General features: G+C 56.0%; 1 protein-coding gene across 1 annotated transcript in view; it reads right to left on the bottom strand.

The window, feature by feature from the left end:
• Positions 1-2464: 2464 nt before the first annotated feature.
• EPHA8 (EPH receptor A8) overlaps positions 2465-11676 on the bottom strand; it is a 78413-nt gene continuing 69201 nt past the window's right edge. Inside the window, exons 14-18 of the mRNA XM_014519755.2 lie at positions 11667-11676; positions 8347-8496; positions 7055-7245; positions 5995-6150; positions 2465-5059 (exon numbers count right to left, since the gene is read on the bottom strand). Coding sequence (XP_014375241.1) covers positions 4945-5059; positions 5995-6150; positions 7055-7245; positions 8347-8496; positions 11667-11676 — 622 coding nt within the window. The 3' untranslated portion in view covers positions 2465-4944. The remainder of the gene's footprint in view (positions 5060-5994; positions 6151-7054; positions 7246-8346; positions 8497-11666) is intronic.

Here is an 11676-nt window from a genome sequence, read left to right as displayed (position 1 = left end):
CTCTTCCTTTTGATACCGCCGAGCCAGGAGCCCGGTGCTAAACGGGGGCTGCTGTCCTCACCACGCCGCAGGCACGGGCAGAGCAGAGCCTTGCCCGCTTGACTCTCCTCCTGGCACACAGCAGGAGCCAGCTCGCTGTCTGATACGCGCTCACCAGTGCCGGCACATCGGCGGCATGCTCACCTGTGCTATATGCGTTCCCATCTGCTTGCCTGTGCGCACACCTACTGCACGCTCACCTGCAAGGGCCCATGTTCTCTTGCATACGCATTGGCACCGAGTGCTTGTGCACGCACTCAGGATGTACAGCCTGCCCTACTGTGTGCTTGTGTGTCACGCACATGTGCACCAACCCTGAGCATGCTGGAGCATGGTCACAAGTGCTCAGGAAGTGCAATAAGCTCCCTTTCTCCCATGCATCCTTGAACACACACGTTTGCCCATGCACATGCTCCCACACATGCATGAGACATGCACACAGCCTTTCGTACCTGCCCATGCACATGTGTGCACACCTGCTTGCTCACCCACAAACAGTCTTAGACTGCCTTGCTGTGCAAATCCACGTTGACTTTTATTCCAGGCTCTTGTCTGTGTTTGGGAAGGGCACGGGGCTGCTCTGGCTTGCGCCTACCATGGGACAGAATAGCCCCATTGTTGCAAAAGCTGCCTGTGGGGAGCTGCAGATAGAAATGTGGGAATTAAGGAGTGAGCAGAGCTCAGGTGCTTCCAGGTGAGATACTTCAGGGCTGTGAAGAGAATAATACTGGAGCTATTCACTGAGAAGCGTCCGCCTGCCTTGGCGCTAGCGAAGTGAAAAGACTTGTTTTTCCCAGGGCTGGGCCCTAAAATGACAAGCATGCGCAGGAGTTTTAAAGAAACCTCTCCCTGGTGCTGGGGGTCGGGTGTGAGTGGCTCCTGGGGGACGGCAAAGCAGAGAGAGGCTTGGTGGAGGGGGTCTGAAGCCGCTGGGTCTGTGGCTAATGTTGGAGGGGTTGGGACTCCCCGTTTACAAGCTGTTGTGAAAAGTTTGGTGGTTTGTCACATCGTCACATTACGGGGCATGCCGGCCATTGCAACGAGCAGTGTCTTGCATCAAAGACAGCGAGGTGCCCCTGCCCGAGGCAGACCCGTCGGACTGAATCCACAGCCGGACCGTTGCGGGGGCCTGGGTAGCACGCCCGGGCCCTGGTCGAAGCGCGTGGGGAATTGCACGACTCCACCCCGACGGCTGCTGCTTCTATGGGGGTGGCCCCAGTACAGCAGCCATCCACACAAGGCTTTGGCAACCTCAAGGTTGCCCGTGATTAGGTTTTCTAGAAGGTAAATGCCTGTGTCCCGAATAACAGCTGCCTCTAGTGCTGCACCCGGTGGGCACTGGGGCCAAAAAGGCTAATGTAGACACAGCTCTGTTGGATGCAGGGAGTGGAAATCCTTGCAGCAGTTTGGCTCAGAAAGCTCCCTAAGCCCTTGGTCCCAAAAGCACCGTGCCTGGTTTGACAGGCACAGAGGCGGTCGTGAGCCTTCCTCGGTTTACACCGGGCCGCGACGTTCCCAGCAGCTGAAAAACAACCCCGTGGAGTCGCATCCCGAGCCCAGAATCGCCCAAGGCTCTCTTCTGTTTCAAGACCGGGAAGAGTTGGTGATTTTAAACTTTCAGGCTGGACTAGAATAGCAAGCTGCCAGTGCCCTTGATGAGCTCGGCGGCTAGGACTCGCCTCTGCAGTGACTTACGACACAGATGCGACTTAAGCAAAATTTCAAAGGCCATCAGGTTTGTGGCATGAGATTTTTAACCCCTTAACTGTTAAAGCATCAACTATTGGTGGGGGTTCACTTTGATATCCGCTCATTCTGAGTACTTTTCTTGGCCACGCTGCGAAGCGTACCAGTGAAGGAGGAGTGCGGTGTGGGAATAGCGTTGCTTGGCAGGTGGGGCTGAGGTGTGACGATCAGACGGGAATTATAGCACTAAATATTTGGCAGAGATTGCGATCCGTTAACGTCATCCACTAAGTGTATTTGACCCTAGAATGAGCTCATAGAAATGATGCACAGGTAGCATTTGCACGCACACGTGTGTGCGTGCACATGTGTGTGTGAAACTGCGACGAGTGACTTCACTAGACCTACCATGCTGCTCTGAAGTCCTGATCTGCAATTGCAAAACACCTGAAAGATGCTGAAGGCACGCAGGGCTTGTGGTATTAATGATCTACTCCAGTTTGATTTGGGCAGATGCACAAGTCCAGGGGGCTTGTACCAGCGGTCAAGGCCAGGGGAGTGGGCACACCCACCTGCCTCCCGCACAGGGCTCTGCCCCCTCCCTCGGCCGTGGGCGCTTGGGCGGATCCTCTTGGCACCCTCGGCCGGAGGGAGGAGGTAGCAAAAGAGCCTCGCAGCCCTGTGCTGCTTACACCAGGTTGTTAAGAAGAGACTGTGGACGGCTGCTGGGAAGGAAGAGTTTTATTGTCCAGGAGAAGGTGCAGACTCCAAACAGAAAAGAAAGGGAAGGAAAAGGGGAGACAAGGACCGTCCAGCAACCCCTGTCCTCGCTAAGGACCATCATCTGACAGCTTCCCACCCCTCCAACAACCCCCAGAGACACCCCCGTTATTCCTCGGGGCGGCCAGCACCAGAGACCACCCAGTCCCCCCACTCCCAGGGGCCAGGACCTACCAACACCCTGTGTCCCAGAGGCAGTCAAGCAAAGCTTGTGCCTCTGGCAGCCGCATCTCACCCACCAGCTCCCAAGTCTGACGAGCTGGGCCTATGCAGCAGTGTCCTTCCCTCGGGCTTGCTTGGTACTGCAGCTGATGGCAGGACCAGCCAGGCCCAGCCTGGGGGGATCCCGTGGGCAGCAGGACGGATGCTCTGCACATCTCCAATGACGGCCTGACCGCAGTTTGCTTGCGAAACGGCCCCGGGATCGCCGCGTGGGGTCCGAGGAGGGGGAAGCTAAATAAAACAACACATTGCATCTGTCCCTCGTTACAAAGAGCTTCCATAGGAAGAAATAGAAAGAGAGTGCCTGATCTATAGTCATAGGGAGAACTGAGGTGTGTATGCCCTGTATAGAAAGCTAAACCTGCCCTGGAAGAGCCGGTTTAGCAAGGATTATTGCAGTCTGGAAATGGCTTTAACCCCTCCCCTGACATCCAGCCACTCTCCAGGTCACTAGTGCTGCCAGGAGAAGGTGGGCTCGGGCCAGCTTCTGCGTCACTTAGCCTGGTGTGAATGCAGAGTAACCCCACGGAAAGGAACAGGGTGACACTGGATTCACTCTGCCACCACCACAACCAGAATCTAGCCCTTCCTTTGACCCGCCCGGGGGCTCAAACCCAAGCAGCCGCTGTGTTGTGCGCAGCGCTTCTCCCTTGCCCGGCGGAGAGGGGTTTCTCCGTGCCTCGTGCCGCATGTTGCTAGAAGAGGCGGTACAGCTTGTTCAGCCTCGTGGTTGGTTTGCTGTGCTTTGAGACCATTTTTGCTTATCTAAAGTAATAAAAGAGTTATGAACGTGGTAGAAAAATCATATTTACACCCACAAGAGACACTGGGAGCGGGGGGCCTGCTGTCCTTCCCCGTCCATTTCTATATTGCTTCCGCTTCAGTGTTCAGCTCGGGGCCCCTGACAGATCCAGTGCGTTTGCCTGTTGTCTTCCCATGTCCTCAGCGCACGACTAGGGATGCTCGCCCGCTGGGGAGCACTGCAGGGATCCCCTCCTTCCTTCCTCCCGGGGAACACCGGGCTCACAGCAAGGGAGGGCGCCTTCTCGGTCTCATACCGATCAACTGGAGCAGTCACAGCCCACTGGCATGACAGCCCCGGACAAAGCCTGGCGTGCGGCGATGGAGAGGACCCCTGAGCAGAGCCTCTGCCCAGGCTGCAGGGATTGTGCATTTGCAGCTGGGAGCATTGCAAGGAGAGATGCTGCTCCTGGACTCTCCCCAGGACAGCTGCACCCAAGGATACCCAGCCGGGCCCTGTTCGGAGGCAGGCAGGTCAGCTGTGGGAAGCTCTTGGTTTTGTAGGTCCATAGGTGAACAAACTAGAGTTTGAGAGGGATCTGTCTGGCCCTGAAGACAACACACCACTGCTGCGTGCAGACAGGGGTGCTGCCGCGGCGGGAGCCGGGTCTCTGTTCCCGACTGGCTGCAGGGTTTGCAAGCAGGAGAGGAGCAAGCTGCTCTGTTGCAATGGGGAAACCCTGAGCTTGTGGCCCCAAGAAACATGCTCTCCCCTGGGCTCGAGGCACCTGCTCAGGCCTCAGGTTTCACTGCTGGTGGATTTAAGAAGTGGTCACTGTCTAGCTGGCTTTGGGGTCTCTTGGGGCCTCTCCTGCTTCCCACGGTGCCGTAACGCGTGGTCAGCTTGAGTCCCCGGTGTGGTTTGATGCCACTGGAGACGGCGCCCTGAGCTCAGGCCGGGCAGAGCTGAGGGGGAGGCTGGAAGCCCTGGATACAATCACGCGGTGTTGGCAGCGGTGGCCAGCTTCCTTTGTCCCGGGGCGGCCCGGGGAGGGCTCCAGCGTCCAGCCGCATCTCCAGGCATGCAAGGCTTTCTTCGCCTCAGCTCAGCTCAGTGCACTTGCAGCGAGTCGCTATGCACCGAAGAGGTTTGGCCCGTGGCTCCCGCTATTGCTTTCAGTCACTGCAGGGCACAGGGAAGCACCCTGCCACATAACTGGCCTGCCTGAGCAGCTTTCCTATACAGCCCATGCCGCAAGCCCCAGCCCGGCAGGGGCACAGTGGAGGAAGGGGCAGGAAGCGGCAAACTTCCACCTTCCTCTGGAGCTTGGATCCCAGGAAAGATGAGGAAAGTCACGTGAGTCTGCGGCTCTAGCGTGATGCCTCTTGCTGCAGAAGTGCCGGGCCGTGCTCACCGCTCCCCTGCCCTCCCGCCAGTGTAAGTGCTTTAGCAACGCCGGCGGCCGGGCTCCGGGTCTAGAGATCCCGCCTGCGTCCGTTCGTGTTCAGCAGCTGCGACCGCATGAGCTGGATGCTGCTCAGGATCTTCTTCTGGTGGCCCATGGGGGCGATGCCCAGGCTGCGAACGTCCCTGCGAAAACAGAGGGCCCATCAGAGACGGCGCTCTCCAGCGACCGGGCACCGGGCTCCAGGCGTCCCCGGATCAGCTCGGTGCCCTGTCTCCGTTTCAGGGACTGATCGGCTGTCGTTCTCTATGGCACACCTTGGTCCCATGACAGCCCCGGCGGGAGAGGGAGGCAGAAGGGGAAATAGCTCCTGGCAGGCTAATAGCAGGCAACAGTGATGCTCTAAAATTGGATTCCCTCTCCGTGAGGTGTCCTCAGATAGCCCCGTCAGATGGACAGGCAGCCCCCTCCACCAAACAGCTTCCCTGGTGCGTCTGGGCGGCTCTGACTGGCGTTAGCTCACACTGACTTTCTTGCAGCCTGACAGTGGCAAAGCTCCTGCCGTGCGGGCTCCTGCCTTGCCCGTCTCAATCCACTCCCTACAGCAGGCTCTCGCCATACTTGCACCCCAATCCTCTGCTCGCCAGCTCTCCCCTTCAGCAACGGAAAGTAAGCTGCCTCCAGGTTTGCCTGGCACACCAGAGCCTGTTGGTACCCAAGCCAGGGCACCCCTGTGCCCAGTGCTCCCTTGGCTTCTGGACACAAATAAGCTCTGGTAAGCTGAGGCAAGGTTGCTCCTAGCCCCTGCACAGATGCACAGCAGTAAGGGGCTGTGGACAGAAGTCACGTGGCTTCCTATGAGGAACCCTCCAGGACATCTCAGGGCTTGTGTGAGCTTAAAAACACGGGGCTTCAGAGCCCCTTGGCTTGTTCTGCCAGCTGAGGAAATGCCCCCCGTAGTCCTAGCCTCACAACTGTGCAGGAGCCTGCTGGGCTGCTAGCGAGTGACCGCACCAGCCCTTTATTACCCACGTGCCAGCCAGGCCTGAGCCTCACTGTTAAGCTTGCCAGCTCTAGTGAGCGCAGACGGCTGCAGGCCGTGGGACGGGGTTATACTCACTCGATGCCCATTCGCATCACCATCCCCAGGGAGGAGTACCCAGCCATAGCGAAGTTCTCCCGGTAGCGCCCCAGCCTGATGGACTCCAGCCAGTCCTCCACTGTCCCACAGCGCGTGAAGTCAAAGATGCCTCTGTCGAAGGGCGTCTGGGTGAAGCTAGAAGACAAGGAGAAAAGCCATCAGCTCAGCTGCTGAGAGAGAGTGGGCTCAGGGCACGGAGTCAAGCTAATGGAAAATCAGGCAAAGGATTCCCGCGGTCGGGTTGTAGAGCTGCTGCTGGCAGCCCGATGCCCAGAGACTCGGATTCCCTCGTGCAGAAAGACCTGTGACATCCAAAGTGAAGGCCTGAGCCAGCAAGGATAGAAAGGCAGAGGGAGTGCAAAAAGGACATGTCTATTTGCAGTGATCAACCCTGTGTGTGTGTGTGTGTGTGTGTGTGTGTGTGTGTGTGTGGATGTGCCCATATTATTGGGTGTGCACAGCTGGGCCCCAGGTTGTGGGATACAAGGTGCACACGTGTGTGTGCAAAGCCAGGTGTGTGAAGGGCAGGCTCCTTGTCAGCTCAGCTACTCTAGGCATTAAGTAGCCTGTTTCCAAATGCACGCTGTGTCCTGCTGGTGTTAGCCTCCCAGTGAAAGTGGTACTTTGGACCTCACTGGGCTAGCCGGGAGAGCTAACGCAGCTCATTGTGGCTACGAAGAGGACCGCACTAGCCTTATGCTTTGGCTTGGAGAGATGTTTTAGGCACATCTCGGTAGTTATGATCTATCCCTTCATCCTTGTGCTCTGAGCAGTTGTAGCTGAAAGCCTCTCACTGGTCCGTGGTAGCTGTGAACTACCCGATTTAGCCACGGTGTATATTCTGGCTTCGGCCTGGAGGCTCTCACCATCAATTGTGGCCAGAATTAATGAAGGAGAAGCCACCGTTGCCAGATCCTGGCTAGCCGAGAGGCTCCCCAGTTCTCCACGACTATGAAAACCAGCTGGGGTGAGCTCTGTTTGGGCCAAATCACCTGGCCTGGCTCATGGAGGGTGCAACGGAGGCCTGCCGGGCTCTTACCGGTTCACCGTAGCCGTGCATTTCAGGTTCTCTGGGTTGCGGATGAGCTTGTCCAGGATGCTGACGATCTGCGAGAAGCGGGGTCTCTCGCTGCGGTCCTTCTGCCAGCAGTCCAGCATGAGCTGGTGCAAGGCTGTGGGGCAGCCCATGGGAGCAGGCAGGCGGTAGCCCTCTTCGACAGAGTTAATGACCTGGAAGGAAGGCTTGCTCTTAGTTAGGAGCGGGAGCACCCGCGGCATTGATGCCTGGGCCCCTGCACTCATCTCCAGAGGCCTGTGGAGCCAGCTGCCAGCTACACTGACAACCAGGTGCAGAAAGCAGGCGGAGCAGGTACTCTGCAGTGGGATGCGGGTTGGGCTGGGTGCAGCTCAGGCCCCCTGCTCCGTCACAGCCCTTCAGTAAAGCAAGTGACTGAAGAAAGCCAGCAAGCCAGGGACGGGATCTGCTTACAACCAGGGACCACAGGACACAGGCAGTGGCATCAGGGTGTTTTCTGTACGTGTCCCTCTGAACACACCACTGACTAGATAGATATTTGCCCCCACCTTGCTCCAGTCCCTCCCTTCATGAGGTCCCCACCACAGTCCCATCAACAGGACACGGGTGGCAAAGCTGACACAAAGCAAATCAAAGCTAAAACCCACCTTCCTCCACAACCTGCTCAGACTACGGGCTCTCACGGCAAGGGTTATCTTTTCACCTGTTTGCACCGTATCTGAACCACGAGCCTCCTTCTCATGGGGACTTCGTGCAGTCTCTCAATAAACTGGCTGGATGAATCAATTAAGGGCCACGCAGAATACTTAGCCCAGGGCTTTCTGCAGCAGTTGTTTCACAGGGGCAGAGCTAAAGTGGTGGGGCCAGCGTGGCCCTAAACCAGCAGAAATCCTTTCATGCAGAGGGGAGCGTGGCGAGATGAGATGCCCGGTCCTGGGGTGCGGGCCCGCACTGGCAGCAATGCCTGCAGACGTGCATCCCAATACCAGACGCTCCAGGACAAAGCTGCACGCTGTGCACAGCTGTTCGAGACCGCAGGGAGACCCCGGGCTAGAGACACCTCGGGAGGCAGCTCTGCTGTGGGCTGTAACCAGTGTGGGCCATGCAATAATTTGAAGTGTGGCAAGACCACAGTGGCAGCCGCAGCACAGAGGGACCTGCGCGAGACGTGCAGGAGGAAGAGCTGCCCCCGCATTTGCCTTCCCAGCCCTACGACGTGGAGAGCTGCCCTGGGAAGAGCTAGGAGGGAAGGCCGGGGCAGGGGCTGGTCCAGGACGTCTGCCTGGCTCACGTACGTCTCTGTTGGTCATGTTCCAGTACGGGCGCTCGCCGTAGGCCAGCACCTCCCACATGACGATGCCGTAGCTCCACACGTCGCTGGCGGAGGAAAACTTGCGGTAGGTGATGGCCTCGGGGGCTGTCCAGCGAATGGGGATCTTTCCACCCTGAAACATCAAGGAAACCCTGCCTGAAGCTGCCACCTGGCACAAGGGCCCATGGAAATTCAGGCTCCCAGACAGCTCCTGCTCTCCATCTCTCTCTCAGCATCCCTCTCCAAGGGATGCCCAGGTGATGGAGATCAAACCTGCAGCTGCTAAGAACACACACTATGAACTGGAATCGGAGCAGTTCACACCTGAAATAAGCAGACCCAGGGTATGAGGGGGCTTTCTCAGTTCACTCTTGATAGTGGCCTAGGAAAGACAGTGCCTCTGCCCCTTCGAATAACACACAGGCTGTTTTCTGGTTCAGTGACCAGCTACACAAGCACTGAAGGGCTTGAATATAAATTGTCTCATTACATTTCACTAGGTCTGGGAGTCCTCAAATTGGAAAGTGCATTCAGATATTCTTCCCTCCTTCAAATGATCAGCCATGTCCTCTCCTGGGCAAGACTGGACCCCACAAATGGCCAAAGGTAGGGAAGCTAGCACAGACCAGATGCCTCGTCTCCACTACACCACCCAGGCCAGGCCAGCACAGGCTTAGCTACAAGACATGCTGGGGGGTCATCAGCTCGGACAAGCTGAGGAGGTGGCAAGCATGGATGGTGTCAATCAGAAGATGACCACGAGCCACGCACGTGATGTGGTTGCAAAACAGATGCAGGGATCGTAGGATGGAGCAGGCAAAACATCTCAAGCAGACATGGGGCAGGATCAGTGTTGAGGTGCTGGAGAGATCACTGGGGACAGCAGTTCTGGCCACCCCCGTTCAGGAAATGCCCCGGGCAGGGGGTCGGACTCGATGATCTAACAGGTCCCTTCTGACCCTAAAATCTGTGAAATCTATGAAATGGGAATTCCAGCTGGGACAGGGACAGGGAAGAGATAGCAGGACAATTAGTGACAATGGTGATGGTGTTATGGGGAAAAATGTATGCTCCTGCAGGAGTCAGCAGGGGAAATGACCTGCTTACCGGGGGTAATCTAGTCGTTTGTTTTAATCCCACTTTCCTGTCCCCGTCTCTGTGGGGCTTCAAAGAGGACGCAGGCAGCTGTGCTCGTGGGGGACGGAGCAAGACGTAACGGGCTCGCCCTGGCCCAGAGGAGAGTCCTGCCACTCGCGCATGGGTCGTGACTCCATTTCCTTGCCCACGACTGCGTGTTTGCTCCTGTTCATAATCCCCACTACGCCATTGATTTTTCCCCCCAAATAGCTCACTGTTCACACAAACCGCCGGGGCCTTCCTGCAGCACCGCAGCCTGGCCCGTCGTTCCCCGATTTGTGTTTGTGCACGTGATTATCTCATTTTCCTGGCAGGACTTGGCACTTTAGCCTTACCGAATTCAATCCTATTTCAGACCCTTTCTCCAACGGATCAAGGTCCATAGCCTTTCCTCGATGGGGTCTGCAACACCACCCAGCTGGGGGTCCTCCTCAAATTGCCTTAGTGAGCCCTCACTTTCATTCTCCCAGTCATGAATAAAACTATTAAACAGCATCGAGCACCCAGCAATGCTAAATGTCATCTGTCAGTTTATGGCCCACTCCCACAGCTTTGTAAAAGCTCTCTGTAAACTCTTCTCCATTAGCTTTGGATTTGACTGCCCAGAAATATGTTGTGTCAGCGCCAGACTTTGCCTTCTTGTCATTTATTCCCTTTTCCAGATCATCTGTGAAAATGTTGAACAGCACAAGGCCCAGCACAGACCCATGGGGGACCCCACTGCAGCACAGGTCCAGGGTCTGCACTGGTCGCCTTCTGCCCGTGGGAAGAAAAGCTCGCGACACTGAAGTCTCTCAGCAGGGTTACAAGAAACAGCATGCTGGCGGTCAAGAAAGCAGCTTGACATCTTCCATTCGCTGTGAAGTCCTTAACATTGATGTGGGACTTACAGTGCTCCTTCTAGGGGCCTGGCACTCAGTATCCCCACGGCTGTGCGGGTCCTGAGGTTAGCTCCCAGCGGCGGCTGCTGGGTGCACAACTTTGTCATGATGAACACGAGCACAGGGAAGCAATGTCTTTGGCTTGCAAGTCTCAGTTGGCAGAGCCAGCTGAAGCTGAATCCACCTAGCTTGGGGACGGGTTGTCCGGAACCGGAGCTAACAGCCAGTTAACTGGCTCTAAAGATCTGGTGGAAGATCTACTAGTCCTGATACAAAGCGAGTGCTTGATATAAAGAGCTACTAGTCCTGATATAAAGCGAGTGCTGATAGAAAGCAAAGTTACTGCACTGTGGTACACTTAAGTTGAGTAAGGGTATCTTTATAGCTGCTTGCTAGCAGTACCTGACCTATCTAGGTTCGAGCTAGCTCGGAGATATCTACACGACACTGCAGCCATGTACTGTAAGCACCAATTCTTGAGCAGAGGTTAAATGTCCCAGTCTCTGATCCCCTCTCTTGAGTGAGTTTCCCCTCTGTTTGAGACAGCCCAAATACTGAGACACTGTACCTAGGAGATGCCTCAGAGGTAGCTCAGGTGATCTAAAGTTTTCTTTCATGGTCACCCTCACACTGAATCCGGCAAAGACATCAAAAGAAACACGTCCACTGACAGCTTGAAACCCACAAAATGAAGCTACTGCTCGCGAGGCTTGTTCTGGTGATCTCACAGACACCAGCATCAGGCTGGGTTTTGATCCTGCCGGGGAACCTTAACGGGGGTCCTGCTGATTCACCGAGACAGACGTGACTTCTTGTGTGACCTTGGTACAAATGAGACTGGGCTGAGCCTCATGGGCAGAGGATACAGGGCGTTTGCTGAGCCAGGCTGGGGGAAAAGCAGCACACTGGGCTGGATGTGATCTTTGCTATCCTACTGTGATTTTCTTTGGTTTCCTTGTTAAAATTGCTACCTTTGGACTTCATTTCAGTACCAATCTGTTTGCACTATACTCTGCAGAGAAGGCTGTGTAAAAAATGCAGGATTGTAGCATTAGTTAACCAAATCATTCGCTTTCAAATGATTTATAATGGTGTAAGGGCATCCCTAGTTCCTGGTACTGGCACAAGGAGGCAAAGTGAGGAGAGTTTCTTGCTCTCACCGTATCTTGCGTGTCTGATTTCTATACCTGACCATCCTGCTGCAGCCTGGACTGAAACACGGGTCTTTGCAACCAGTCCAATGAGAGAGACAGCGAGCACCAGGCCAGGCCAGCAAGGGACGTACCGTAGTCGTG

This window comes from Alligator sinensis, unplaced genomic scaffold, assembly GCF_000455745.1.
Source record: "Alligator sinensis unplaced genomic scaffold, ASM45574v1 scaffold512_1, whole genome shotgun sequence".
Classification (NCBI taxonomy): domain Eukaryota; kingdom Metazoa; phylum Chordata; order Crocodylia; family Alligatoridae; genus Alligator; species Alligator sinensis.
The sequence above is the reverse complement of the archived record's forward strand: the minus strand, read 5'-3'. Positions and strand labels throughout refer to the sequence as shown.